The following is a 13,861-nucleotide window of genomic DNA, read 5'->3' on the forward strand; positions in this document are numbered from 1 at the left end:
TAATTTCTCCCTCTCTCTCATACACACAGCAATTGTAAAGCTATAGCATGCATTCATTCATGGTTATAGGTATCGAAGTTAAAAGGAAGCTTTAGCTCGGGCCCAACTCCGATGCCACCTATTCAAACAGATGTAAAAAGCAAACACGCTGTTCTGAGATAACCACTGGCAGATTTTAATGGAATACGTTGCATTTGAGAGAGGAAGCTGAATTCTAGTGACTGTTGGGAGCGGAATTTTGATTTAAGGCCTGAATTTCTTTAATAGAATTTTCAAAAATTGGTAAGTTAAAAAAAAATAGAAGCACGTAGTTTACAAACTTGTAGCTCTGCACCTTCAATAGGTATATCAGTTCTGTAAACTGCATCCATTAGAGCATCCAAAGCGGACAAATTCGATACGTCAATCTATATCTTGCGTGAATTTGTTACATTGTTTATAACGGTTTTGCAGAAGTTCTACTCGCAAGTTAGTGGTCTGTTTGAGAGACACGTGTAACATATCAATTTTCTGTGCTTTATATTTACTATTAGGTGCAATATACAGAATTGTGATATCGTTTTTGATTGCTGAGCTAGAGTTATAAACTTGATAGCTTTGTTTTCTTAAAGTTTGCGATTTTTGTCAATCTTAATTTAAAAATTCTCATTAAAGAATTGACGCCCTAAATAAAGAATTCGCAACCAACAGTCACTAGAATTTAACTTTTCCTTTTAAATGCAACAAACCTAAGCAAATTAGGTGCGGTGGTTGCCGAGAAAAATGATTTCTACTTCCCCATGTATTTAGATAGGAGGCCCCGAGCTAAAGCTTCCTCTTAAGTCTAAATCCCATGACTAAAATTCGCAGTTGCACAAAAAAATAATGAATAAATACACCTGTAGTTTTCTTTCTCAATGAAAAAAATTAATTAAATTACCTATATACGCTGCAATGAACACATATACCACCCGAGATCGCAGCATTAAGAATCAGTGTTAATAATGAATGGTTTCTTTCCTTGCAGATACCGTGCAGCGGGAACAGTACGATATCTACACGTTCATGCTAATTGATGTAAGTTTTATCCATTCATCGTAAGACACGTTTTGACTAAATACACTGACTAGCTTATTTTACTGCATGCTTATTTCTCTTCGACGAACGGATGTAAAACTGCTAAGCGGTAGTCCAACCCTAGTGCAGTACATCGCCTGCTCGTCCGTCTATTGTCATCAGTGCTTTGATTATTTACTACCTTTATTTTGTTCCGAAAATTTGTATGCATTTGTACATTGTGCAAACCTCTTCGTGCTTACAGAGAAGCCATCTCGTGGTGAGCGCGACCCACCACGGCTACGCCGGTGGTTTGCACCTGGGAACCGTGGCCGTGTTCGGGATCCGGCAGAAACCCGCATTTGTCTCACTAAAGGGCCGCAGCCTGACGTTTCGCTACAACGACGAAACAAAGGTACGTCGAACAAAGATCGAAGTATATGCATTGCAATTCGAATGCAAGCCGATTTATTTGCGTCGTTTGTTATCAGGTAGAGGGCGGAACCGTATTTGCGACTGATTTCTTAAAGAACACACCTCTCAGACAGGTTCTCCGCATCGCCTCATTGTGGTCAACAGGTTGCACTCTAAAAAAAAAGGGAGTGAGAAGGGAGCAACGGGCTCTGTTCCTCCTTCAGGCCAGCGAGTTCCTCCTTCGAGCAAGGTTCACGCGCTGCGCCCTCTTGCGGCAATCGTAAATGGAGGAACTTTCCTCCCTTAGCGCGAGCACCCCGGGACCTGAAAATGAGTTGCGCCGTGATCCCGTGTAGCGCATTGCGATTTCATCGGCTGCGACCGATCGGTTCCATCTCTACGAGCACCATAGGCGATCACTTCACCCACTGACTGTGTTTGAGTGCCTTCAATGTGCTGCGTGGATACTTCATCGCGCAACGATGCGCATGCGATATCATGAACGTCGGTGGAGGAAGGTTGATCGCAAAACAGGCAAGTTATTTTATTCTCGATCATTGGTATGCGCATACGAATTGCTCTCAGCAATAGGCTATATACATTTTAGACGCAGTCCTGTTAGACAGTATTTACTGCACCGAGATGCAAGCAAGACCTTAAAATGTATTGGTAATCTAGATCTTCTTGCTCATGTAGGGGATAATGCTTAAGGATATTTCTTTTCTTTATTCTCGCGGTACATGCGGCTGTCGTGCGATTATTATTAGTGCGAAAGTGCCTATTAAGTTGCGTTAACAAAAAATAAATATGTGGAAACGCGTACGTGTAATGAAAGCGGTGCAGAAAGTGACCGATAGTATCCCGAAATCGATCGCCACTGAAATTTATAGCCGCAGTGGCTATGGTGATTTATTTCCTTATGGTCGCGGCTTCGACTCTGGTTCCTGTGGCCGATTGCGGTGGGGGCGGAATTTGAAAGCAACTGTAGTCTCTTGTCAAGTTTTTATGCAAATTGTAACATATTATTCTACAGCTATTTAACTATATGTTGTTTACGTGGTTCAAAACAAAGGCCAAGTGATCTGATTTGTTTTTCATGCACCATGCTACATCATATTCGGTTTGAAAAAAACTTTGTCCACTTTTTTCAGTGTCATGCGTTACTGCATTTGAGAATGACATTTTCACAATTCAATTTTTTATTCCTTTTAGAATACATGGCTAACTGGAACAAGCACTGGACCTTTATATGTACATCATCGAAGTGGAAGTTCAGCACATCAAAAGACGCGACTTAATTGCTTCTATAACCTGCATGACTTCTGAAAATAAATACAGACGCCAGAGCCAACCATAAATGACACAATTGCCAATTTTGTTTACACAACAATTCATTTCTTTTTTCTTTCATAAGCAACTTTCCTGTCATGTTAGTTGCGTATAAGTTATGTCAACAAACCTTGTCTTAAAAAGTAAGCTGTACTAGTAGCAAGCTGTGATTTTTTTCTCATAAACTGCTCGTAAACCGAAAACCTCATAAGCAGATTATTTACGACGTCGAAGCATTTATAAGCGAGGAAACGGGATTGCAGTAAGAATCGGTGAAGCACATGGGTCGCTATTATGCAACTTCAGCAGAAAAGCACAGGTGCACATGATGATCATGATTATTTCCGAACGTAATATTTCTCATCGGAAGAAGACGCTTATCAAGATTTTCAATTTCGCATTGAGGCAATAAACTCGCATAACTAAATTCTGCCAACCGGCGCTCAGCAAGCATCAGCACAGGTATTACTGTTGTCGTGGGAGTACCATTTCCTACGTTCACGCATTCTGTGCACACATGGGGAGCACGCACAATACGCGTGTAGTTAGCAAGCACGATTACTTACCTTTCAAACGGTACGACGCGGTCTAAAAGCGCTCTCCAAGTTGCCGGTGCTGCATCGACGATGTTAGTCCCAGCCAGCGCCTCCTCTATTTTTCTAAAAATAAAGGAGACGCTGTCGCAGCATACATGCCGCTGCGTAGTGGACGAGCTCAGGCACGCTAATAATTCGCATGCTTTCTTTGCGCCATGCACCCAACTTTCCGCAACCATGACACAAAGGCAACGCACTACCCGGCACGAAAATCGTTGGTCCACATTTGCCTGGCGCGCCACGCATACGGCGAGTTTGCAGCAAGACACATGCTATCTTCTCGCACTATTATTGAAGCTAACTACGTCACATTTCATTACCGCAAACACAAAAACACACGATCAAACGCTCGCACATCCAACAAGCACGTTGTAGACGGAGGAATGACAACGGCGCCACCTGCACACTAGTGAGGCTGTGGTGGCCTCGGTGATACATGATTAACTAGCCGTGTTGCGCCCAACTATGTTGCGAGACAAAACGGTTAGTTCTGTAATGTATTTTCGAGGTCTTTAAACGTGCATTCAATGCACTGTACGAGCGTTTTTACTTCCTGCCTAAAAGCGGCCGTCACGTCCTCGAGCCCAGCGGTAGGGTGGCTAGCGTCGCAACGCCGTAGCCACGGGACTACATTAAAACCCTGTAATTAAACCGTTCAAAATTCTGCATCTTTATATTAAAAGGTCTGTGTGCATTGCCTGCACCTGTAATACCACCTAATACGTTTAGCTTTGTCTTACCAGCAATTGTTTAACTTGGCAGAAAACTGATTTGCATTCCGGCACAATTGGGGGGTCGCATTTCGTGACTATATAAGATCGTACGCAGGTACACAAGGCATGTAAAAAAAAAAAAAAAAAGGTGAACCGTGTCGTTATATGCGAATGTGTGCGAGTTGGTTCTGTCAGTGCTCTATGAATTGTTGTGTCAATGAATCTGATTGATTACGTGTGTGTAAAAAATGTCTATGTATGCTTGTTAATATGACCATGTGTATTATATAAACCGGACAGTGTGACTATGTGCGTGTGTTGTTGATTGTCAAGTGCTCTATGAATTGAATGCGTATGTGTACATTTGAATACTGCTCTAGGTGAATGACCAGTGTAAGCTCAATTAATTAAGTGTTATTAATTAATTAAGTGTTATATTATAATGTATGCGAATTAATAGAATGTTATATAAGAAATGTGTGTCATAATATTATAATAATACGTTCACACATGTTTCGCGTGTGGGAAAAATCTTTTTGTACATACAATTTTTTAAAATCTTTTATTGCATGTAGCCTCCGAGACCATTGCTCAGTGCGTGCGAATCTCGAAGCCTTGTATTGGTGCCCCTAGTAGCTTCAATCCTAGTTGTTAAGCCTATAGTCGTGTTGCTGGCTTCACTTACCTGGAGTCGGCCATGTTGGTTTTGGAAAGGGAGTAACAGTTGCTCCCTCCTCCCAGCCATGAGGGAGGAAAGTTCCTCCATTTAAAGACGAACATAGGGGACATCGCCGTTCCTCCTTTCAAGGAGCAAGGGTCACTCCTTTTTTTTTTAGAGTGTGGAAAATTATTCTTAGTGGGCAGCTCGTGCACTCTTCTTGCTTGCTTGTATTCATGCACATCACGTCAATGCACAATAGCAAGTACACTGCTGGACTATACAATGCGCTGGCTGCCATATTTTGGGCAGTAGCGCATTACAGAAAAGCCAGCTTAGCAGTTTTCAGATTAATCTATACTGTAACAGTGCTCGGAATGGTCAGTCGGCGCCATGAATGAAATGCAAGGGGACCGAACTAAAACAATCTTTGCATTGTATAAACCCAGAATGTTATATTTGTTTCCAGTTTAACCAAGTACATATATTCGAGACATTGGCTACTGCAATACATCTGGCAGCGTATACAACGCCAAGCGGCTACTTCAATCAATAGGCACCATTTTATAAAATCGACAGATTAGCTTGACGATTAGATCCGAGCTATAGTGTCTCTGCCTAGCGGAGAAGGGGCTCTTTCTGCGAAGTATTGCCGCACTCGATTAAAGTGTTCATGTTGCAGACGTTTTTAAGTGACACACACACACACGCACACACTCAACGCAATTGTAATCTTTAAAACATCCCCTGAATACAGGCTGCAGCTCGTGCCGACACCACCACATGGCGGATGGCATTGAATCCTCGAAATTTACATCATGACTGGAACTGTCAACTGAAGCTTTCATGAGAACTTGTGCTTCTTTATGCAGATCAATGGAAACAAGGAGTGGGAAATGAAAGCGACTGTTCCCTGTTTTCCGTGGAATACGTAGTCATAGATCCCCACTAATTAATCAGCCTAAGCTAACACGCTGTTGACCGCCATGACTGTACAACAATAAAGTATTAGAGTATTGGGAAAATACGCACCCTGTATTGCGTGCTTCATCTCAGGGCACGGGGTAAGCGCACGGGTTTCTCGTCGGTATTGTTGTGAACTTCAGCACGATGGTTACGGAACCGGATTAGGAATTGAGGCATGTGAGGAAGGCTTGTATTTATTTGAAAACAGATAAGCCGCACATGATCAGTTGCACAAGTGGTCTTCACGCTTTTTCGCCAGCTTTCCAAGTTACGGTCTAACGGACGAAATGTTGTGTGACATGAAATTGTCTCTCTTTCCCAGCTCTTCGTAGAGTTATAAAATGCTTCATTAGTCGAGTGCTCTAGCCCAACAAAAATTTCATTCACTGTCCAAATGCAAGTATTAACGCATACTTTCTGGGCGCTCTGCAGGGTGCGGTGAAGCGATCTGTGCATATAAAGATGGCTGAATAAGTTGTTTTCTATCTGTCCTAATAAGTACCAGCCTGTTTAAGGTAGTCACTAAAAGGTGTCGGAGATTAAAATGCGGTTCGGAATGTTTTCATTCGTATTTCGTACGTTTCGCTACGTGCAGGTGCTGACCATCGTGGACATCTGGGAGCCCCTCGCTGAAGCATTCGTAATTTCTTGGTCTACTTGAGAATCTTGCATAACTACCTTGTAAAGTAAAGCAACACCCATTATGTAACACCCCAAAAGGCGTGTTTAAGGAAAATAAAGTGATGTGATGTGATGTGGTAACGGCATGGAAGGGATGTTGTCGCTGTTATTTTGTCCGTCTTTCACGTGCCTTCTGGCACATACGCGCTTTCGTGATAAAAGTTCGGGCCTCATTTTACGGAGGTCTGTGGCGTCCTCCCAGTCTAAAGATTTCTGGAGGACGCCATATTTTTTACGTGTGCCCCGCTGGTGAGCGAGGATGTCTTTTCAAGTTGTTAAATGAGGTTCGTTGACGGGATGGTGATGCTCCGCTCGGTTGATAAGTTCTCGAGCTAGAGCATCTGCCCTTTCGTTCCCTTCGTGCCCGGCGTGTCCCGGGCACCAGACCAGTCGATGATTCTGGGTTAATTCATGTCTCATAAGTTTGATGACTGTTGTGGGTAGGCGGCCGTTCATGTAAAGTCGGCACGCTTCCTGGGCATTTGTGACGATAATCGACTGTTTTCCCCTGTGTTCCTGCTCTCTCAAGGCCAAAACTATGGCCACAGATTCTGCTTTGGTGATTGAGATGCTGTACAAAGAGGCGCTCGTGACCGTCTTCATATCCCAGTCTATCACTGTTGCTGCGCATTTATTCCGGTTTCTTCATCATCGGGCCTCATTTGGAGGAGTGAAGCGAAACTAAATTAGAATATTAATGATTGGTTCGTAGTTGTATCGTATAAAGGTGATGATTATCTCAGTTATTAACAGCAACAAGTGTCGTGTGGCAAGTTTGTCAACGGATGGTGCCCCTCTCTTGCAAAAATGTATTTTGTAAGCTGCACCGATCCAGGAGAAGGTGGTTAAGACGACGCCTGGTGTACTTCCAGTGGCGATGCGTAAAGTGAACATCGCAAGTCTGGACACAAATACGTGGCCACGCTTACCCCCGCGGGCGTGCACGCTTTTCTAGAAATAAACAGGAACGACGACTGTGCGTCGAGACGTCGGACTCTGCATGAAGCCGAAGTTGCGGCACACAATGGCGCCCTGAAGAAACTGCTTTTTCGCTCAAATACGCCTGGAGCGAGAACACCTGTACAAATCATGCATGCTATAGATAGTATTCATGTGACGTCGCGCAGCCATATCTCACCGCGCTGGTACCCGAAGATGGCGACTACGATGACGTCAGTGCAACGTATTATCACGCGCAAACTGTTTTGCTTTTTCACGGAGATTGTTTTTCACCGATTTGTCATTGTTATCGCTCTAACGTTCGACGCAAGACGCGCTTTTTGTTGCTGTTTCACCGGTTTATCATTGTTATCGCTATGACGTTCAACGCAAGACGCGCTTTTTGTTGCTGTCATGCTGTCATGTTCCTTGCTTACGCCCCTTCTCGACCTGCTGGCACCCCAATATGGCGTCCGCGATGACGTCCATGCAACCTATGTATGGGTGGTCTCCTGGCAACGCTGCAGTAGCCTAGACCCCTCTCTGCCTAGGTGGATATGCCTTTAACCGTGCCCTTAACGGCGCGCAGAACCAGTACAGCTGTGCAGCTATCATCACCATCACCATATCACCCTCCTTTTTCATCTTCTTACCTGATCTCTGTCCTTCTCACAGCGCAGAGTACCAGACCAGAGTCACGCCACTAAGGCCGATCTCAGCACCTACATCTCATTAAAGTTCCTCTCTTACTTTGTATATTGTCAGTCTACGCCTGCAGACGTGCGGGAATGCTTGGAAAATTTGCCTGCAATGTTATGAACTCACTGCATAGCATTCAGATAGACCCTTAATGGTGCGTACACTGTGGTACAGAACCCGACGGTGAAGACGTATAATGGAAACTAGGGGCGCGATCTTGTACGCGTTCCAAAATGGAACGGAGGCGTTCCGTTCCATCGAGCCGCACACGATTGGTCAATTTGAACGTCGCGGTTGAAATTGACCAATCGTGTGCGGCTCGATGGAACGGAACGCCTCCGTTCCATTTTGGAACGCGTACAAGATCGCGCCCTAGGACATGAAAATGCTTCTGCTTCAGCAGCACATTGTGACCAAAGCACAAACTCGAGAATCGGATATTTGTATTGTGCTGTTGGTCTAAATTCCCCTCCCGCTGCTCCCCACACCGAGGGCTACAGGAAAGCAGAAGGTGGACACTACGTTCAGCCTGAAGAGCTATATATCGGCGAAACACGGACAAGGCCAGCAAGAGGGCAGAAAAGGGAAATATTGCGAACGAGAAGGCGCAGTCGATATGTTATCTGCTTTCTTTCCCGGGGTGGCTTGGTATCTATGCTCAAATGCCGTGACACTTGAACGCGCTTCAAGCGGAAGATAAACTCGGGTTAAAAAAGATAAGGGACTAGGCGAAGCACTCGAGCGCTGCCTGCTTGGCGTCGGAGGGTTTCTCGCAGCGCGGTTGACAAAGTTGGTAAACAGCATTTTTTTACGATGCTCACCCTGTCGTGTCTTCTAGTTTTGAGGTAAGAAACTTATATTTGGACACTGTAGCACTTATGACCTGCATGTTTACAAAGAATTTATGCCCTGTGACGCATAGCATAAGTTTCGTTTACATGTTGGCGGACACAAAAACCAGCGCAAGGATGAAGGAATGAATGAATGAAACACGACACGGACGCTGTGTGAGATAGCGCTCGTGTCGCGCTCTCCTTACCTTTTCCCTTCATCTACGTGCTCGTTTCTGTGTCTTTTGCCAAAAAATTCTGACCATCCCAATTTGGAGTCTTCATATGGTTACATGCACTCGACGCAAGTTGGTCGGGCCAGAAGTCTGGCCCAGGTCGACCCGAACTCGTTTACACGCATTTTGCCAGGCGGGTCGAGCAAGTCAACACTTGTCCGCTCGCAGTCGGGCTGACCTGACCTGACAGTTTGCCAATACCATCTAAACAGCACTAATTTCAATTTCTTCACGGGAAATTGTCCAAAAATGCGCTTTTTGCGAGTGTGCAGACGATTGCGCGTCTTACATCTTAGTTGCAGTACTCAAATGCGTAAGGAAACAAAAGGGGTTAAACAAAAGGGGGGGGGGGGGGGGGGTTACAACCCCCGAATCCCCCCCCCCCCCGTCGGTGCGCCACTGGCTTCTCGGGGTGAGATCCGGTCGTCGGGCTCGTGCAAACGCAGCCATAAATCATCATCAGCAGCAGCAGCAGCAGCCTATATTTATGTCCACTGCAGGACGAAGGCCTCTCCCTGAGATCTCCAATTACCCCCGCCTTGCGCCAGCTGATTCCAACTTGCACCTGCAAATTTCCTATCTTCATCACCCCACCTAGTTTTCTGCCATCCGCAATAAATAGGCACCCTATAGAAGGGGGCGTTGGAAGTTCCTGGTGCACGCAACGTGCAGTGGAGGCAAGGTTAAGCAGCCTCCTTCCCACCCTGCTATACAGCTTCAGCAGCCACCTCCCACTGACTTCCGTTAGATAACCAGCCCGGCCGGTAGACCAGTGTTTCTACGTATTGCGCTGTGCTTCGTCTGTATCGCGCTGCAGTCCGAAACATGCAGGACCTGCAACTGCTTGCTGCAGCGGCACTCACGCTCACTGGTCTTTATACGCCCCTCCACACTGGCATTCACTCAACGCCCACCTGCACTCAGTTGTACACGCATTCGCAGCTCTAGAATGAGTGTGAGTGAGTATGCTCATGAGTGAGAAAGCCAACATATGCAGTATGCACTCGTTACATCTTTAAAGCAAGTCAACATTTTCTTGGTTGCACCTACCGGTGTTAGAAGTCTACATATTGAAAATTAAAACCCCTTTGAGTTTGTTATGAATGTTTCATAGCACTCTTTGGTCCAATCTATTCACACACGATTCCCGTGCACACAGCACATCACTGTGCTTGTCCGGAAGCGGTGAGACTGCGTCAGCAGGCAGCCCTAACATCCTGTCTGGCAGCGACATTCTGGGCGATCAACCAAATGGCAAGTGTTTGCTCCACGGCCCTTGGATATTATCTGCGTTTCCAGACGCAGTGTACTAAACGAACCGCAACCCTAATTGTCCAGTCTGTGACAGGTCAAGAATTCTAAGAGGATCCTCCCACAGAAGCATTCTCTCTTTTGAGAGACGAGCTTGCTGATTGAGAAAGTTAATGAGATAATTTAGTTAATTAAATAGATTATTGGCAATTATCTCAGTTTAGGATGTCCACCACTGCAATTGACAATTAATTAGCAATAATTGTCACTTTGCCTTTTTGGCTTTTGTAATCTTTCTTTCTAGACGTGTCTTGCGCGAACACCGATTGCCCCGCACATAGGGCCGTTCACAACTCTGAATTCACAGCAGTGGCGGACATCAGTACGCCACCGCTATGGATTTGGACAGGGCTGTGAATCAGTAATCTTTGAATAAATAATCTGTGAATAAATAATCTTCTATGACGAAGACGGGTCTTGCACAAACAATAATTGCACCCACCGCCCCGGTGGGTGAAATTATTGTTTGAGCAAGACCCGTCTTTGTCATAGAAGATTATCACTTCGTCTTCAATATTGAGAAAATCATTGAAACACTCAGCAGACGTGACAGATACCGACGATCAGTGTGCCCTGCGGAGCATTGCCGAGCGCTTCGACTGTCACCCGGAGCACAACGCCACTGAAAAGGCGTGCCACGCCAGGGGTTGCTGCTGGAGGAGCGGCGCAGGGGATGGACCCGACGTTCCGCTCTGCTTCTTCCCCAAGGACTACATCGGCTACCGAGTGATAGGCATCGCCTCGCACGACGAGGGCATCCGCCTCAAGTTGACCCGGCAGACTCCTTCGGGCGTCGACGAAGACGTGCAATCGGTTGACGTCGGCGTCGTCTACTACGGTCGGGACACAGTCAGAATAACGGCAAGCCTGATTTTCTACACTTAACAAATCCCATTGCTTGCTTGTGAGTGCATGTTAAAAATGCGGTACATTGACTTCGTGCACAAAGTTGGCAGGGCTAAAATTTGCACAGTATGTGTGCACAGAGTAAATACAATAGCTCCTTGTGACACCGACAGTGAATAAGGAAGAGTCGACACAGAGCACTGACATTCAACTTCTGGCTCCTCAAGTCGGAAGGCAGCGGTCTCTGCTGTCTTCCTGACTGATTAATTCTTGTTTCAAGCGCTGTTAATACATCATGTCACCCTAGCTAGCCCAGCAGCAGCTGTTAATCACCTTCCAGGATGTTCAAGCTTCAAAACAAGCAGCGAAATAAAACACACTGACTGATCCTGTTATACTATGTCGAAGATTTATATAGGTTGTTTTCGCTAAGCGATCGCAATGTGTCCCACCCGCTTGATTGAGCAGGACTCGGCGGCAGCATTGGACGCACTTGCGACTGCGCAATGATTGGGAATTCAAAGTAAATAGACACAAAGTAAGTTAGGCCAGACAGAGTTCATTACGATTTCTAAACATGGGGCAAAGTCTGCTGTAATTTCAGCAACGGGTTCTTCATGTATTAAGGTATAAATTGACAAGCACCGTGACACAGGTCATAATAATCTTTGCGATAAGTTTAATAAGAATCAAGCGCTTAATCTCGTTCTCTCTACGGAAAATTTTACTCGCGTTGGGAGAGCACACAGGACAGACAAAGAAGAGAGCTGAAGGATCGGTGTATAATGCTTATGCTCACGAAGTGCCGAATCGAAGCACATCACGCAAATTCGAGATGCATCGCGATTTGCGTGATTTTGATAGAATTAACCGCTCCTGACTCCATTGCGTGTAATTAAAACTTATTTTGAAATGACTGCAGCTATAGGAATTCCGCTCTGTCGCAGAGACCACCGCGTTTGACAGCTATTCTACTGACGTAGAAAGACAAAATGAAGATATTGCAATAGACAGCTCTAAACCTCTTTTTTGTTCAGATCGTTGATGCAACGCGGGAGCGCTTTGTTCCCCCTTTGCCAGAGATACCCACAAAAACGTTCAAGGGGAGGCGGGACTACATCGTCAACGCTTCAGAATGTGGTGTACTCAGTGTTCAACGCTTGGACGAGCACAACACAACCTTGTAAGTCCCTAATAATCGCATACCAAGTGTTTCATGCAAGTTATCATTAAAGACAGTGTTGCAGAAGTTGAGAGACGATATCTTCGGCATCATTCGCGTATGAGGACGTCAGGATCTATTGACAATCCCTGGTCTTCAACATCATCATCAGCCTATTTTTACGTGCACTGAATGACGAAGGCCTCCCCCAGCGATTTCCAATTACTCCTGGCTTGTGCTAGCCGATTCCGACCTACATCTGCAAATTTCTTGATTTCACCACCCGACCTAATATTCTGTCGTCCTCGACTGCACTGCCCTTCCCTTGGCACGCCTTCTGTAATTCTCATAGTCCACCGGTTATCTTTCCTACGCAATACATGGCCTGCCCAGCTCCTTTTTTTAACTCTCTCTTAATGTCAACTACGATAGAATATCGGCTATCCCTGTTTGCTCTCTGACCTACATCACCCTCTCCCTGTCTCTTACGCCTAACATTTTCGTTCCATCACCCTTCGCGCATTAGTTTAACTTGATCTTGATATTCCTTGTTTTCCTCCAGGTTTCTACCTCTTATGTTAGCACCGGTTACTATGGACTAATTTACTACGATTCAATGAGTAGCTTTATTAAAACGTTAAGGCATGTTGCAATGCAAATTGAAGCCGGCCAGTGCACAAAGTAAATCCATATATTTGAAATTATTCGTTGAACAGCGCCAATTTCGAGAAATACGCAAGTGTACGGCAAAATACATATATTGGTATTTCATTTACTATTTTACCGGACTGCGCAGAAATTTTAACTAGTGTAGAATGCCTCACAAAACAATCACACTTCGTGATTCGATTTTTTCCCAAGACTTCGTGCTGAGACACAGAGGCATTCTCTATCGATTCCTTTTCAAGATATCCAACTTCCTCTCACTGTTCTCAATATGGCATATTTACCCAGCTGTTCCTCTAAAATATACAAGGATTAGTATTACGCCGTGAGGGTGAATTCACATTGAAGGAACTGCTTTTCGGCTTCATACTCGTCGCTCTTCCTGCAGATTCAGTGCAAACCTATCGCGGCTTGTGTTCACGGGCTACTTCCTCCAGCTGTCGACGTTGATGCCCACTGATCTCGTTTACGGTCTTGGAGAACAGTGGACATCCCTGCGACGCAGCGTCGACTGGAAGCGCTACTATCTATTCACCCGAGACGGCTGGCCTACGGTAAGTCGAAGCGTGGGTTGTTTTCTCGATGATTTCGCGCAGTGTTAAGAGCGAGCCATTTAAACATCACTGATTATCAGCGGCCATCATACCTAATCGTTTTGAGACGTTCTAAAAATAGAAAGTTTAAGCACATCTTCGCAAACTGTTAGCGAGCACACATCAGCAACTGCCTCAGCTGAAGGTGAACACCTATAAAAGGCCCGAAAAAATTTCTAAACGTAAT

At 45.2% G+C, this 13,861-nt stretch overlaps 3 protein-coding genes across 5 annotated transcripts in view; 2 read left to right on the forward strand and 1 right to left on the reverse strand.

Moving 5' to 3' along the window:
• The window catches only part of LOC119449574 (lysosomal alpha-glucosidase-like), a 33,259-nt gene extending 26,776 nt beyond the window's left edge, over positions 1-6,483 (forward strand). Inside the window, exons 18-20 of the mRNA XM_037712771.2 lie at positions 1,007-1,056; positions 1,301-1,450; positions 6,307-6,483. Coding sequence (XP_037568699.1) covers positions 1,007-1,056; positions 1,301-1,450; positions 6,307-6,372 — 266 coding nt within the window. The 3' untranslated portion in view covers positions 6,373-6,483. The remainder of the gene's footprint in view (positions 1-1,006; positions 1,057-1,300; positions 1,451-6,306) is intronic.
• The window catches only part of LOC119449569 (zinc finger CCCH domain-containing protein 11A), a 209,688-nt gene that overhangs the window by 156,207 nt on the left and 39,620 nt on the right, over positions 1-13,861 (reverse strand). The window lies entirely within an intron of this gene.
• Positions 8,728-13,861, forward strand: part of LOC119449573 (lysosomal alpha-glucosidase-like) — a 34,072-nt gene continuing 28,938 nt past the window's right edge. Inside the window, exons 1-5 of one of the 3 annotated variants that reach the window (XR_007466337.1) lie at positions 8,728-8,875; positions 10,256-10,350; positions 10,949-11,268; positions 12,291-12,436; positions 13,470-13,635. Coding sequence is in view for 2 of the 3 variants with exons in the window: in XM_037712770.2 (XP_037568698.1) it covers positions 8,844-8,875; positions 10,256-10,350; positions 10,949-11,268; positions 12,291-12,436; positions 13,470-13,635 (759 nt within the window). In the remaining variant the exon portion in view is untranslated. The remainder of the gene's footprint in view (positions 8,876-10,255; positions 10,351-10,948; positions 11,269-12,290; positions 12,437-13,469; positions 13,636-13,861) is intronic. The other 2 variants (XM_037712770.2, XM_049665308.1) reach the window with 2 other exon arrangements.

The sequence above is a fragment of the Dermacentor silvarum genome, chromosome 4, assembly GCF_013339745.2.
Source record: "Dermacentor silvarum isolate Dsil-2018 chromosome 4, BIME_Dsil_1.4, whole genome shotgun sequence".
Lineage (NCBI taxonomy): Eukaryota > Metazoa > Arthropoda > Arachnida > Ixodida > Ixodidae > Dermacentor > Dermacentor silvarum.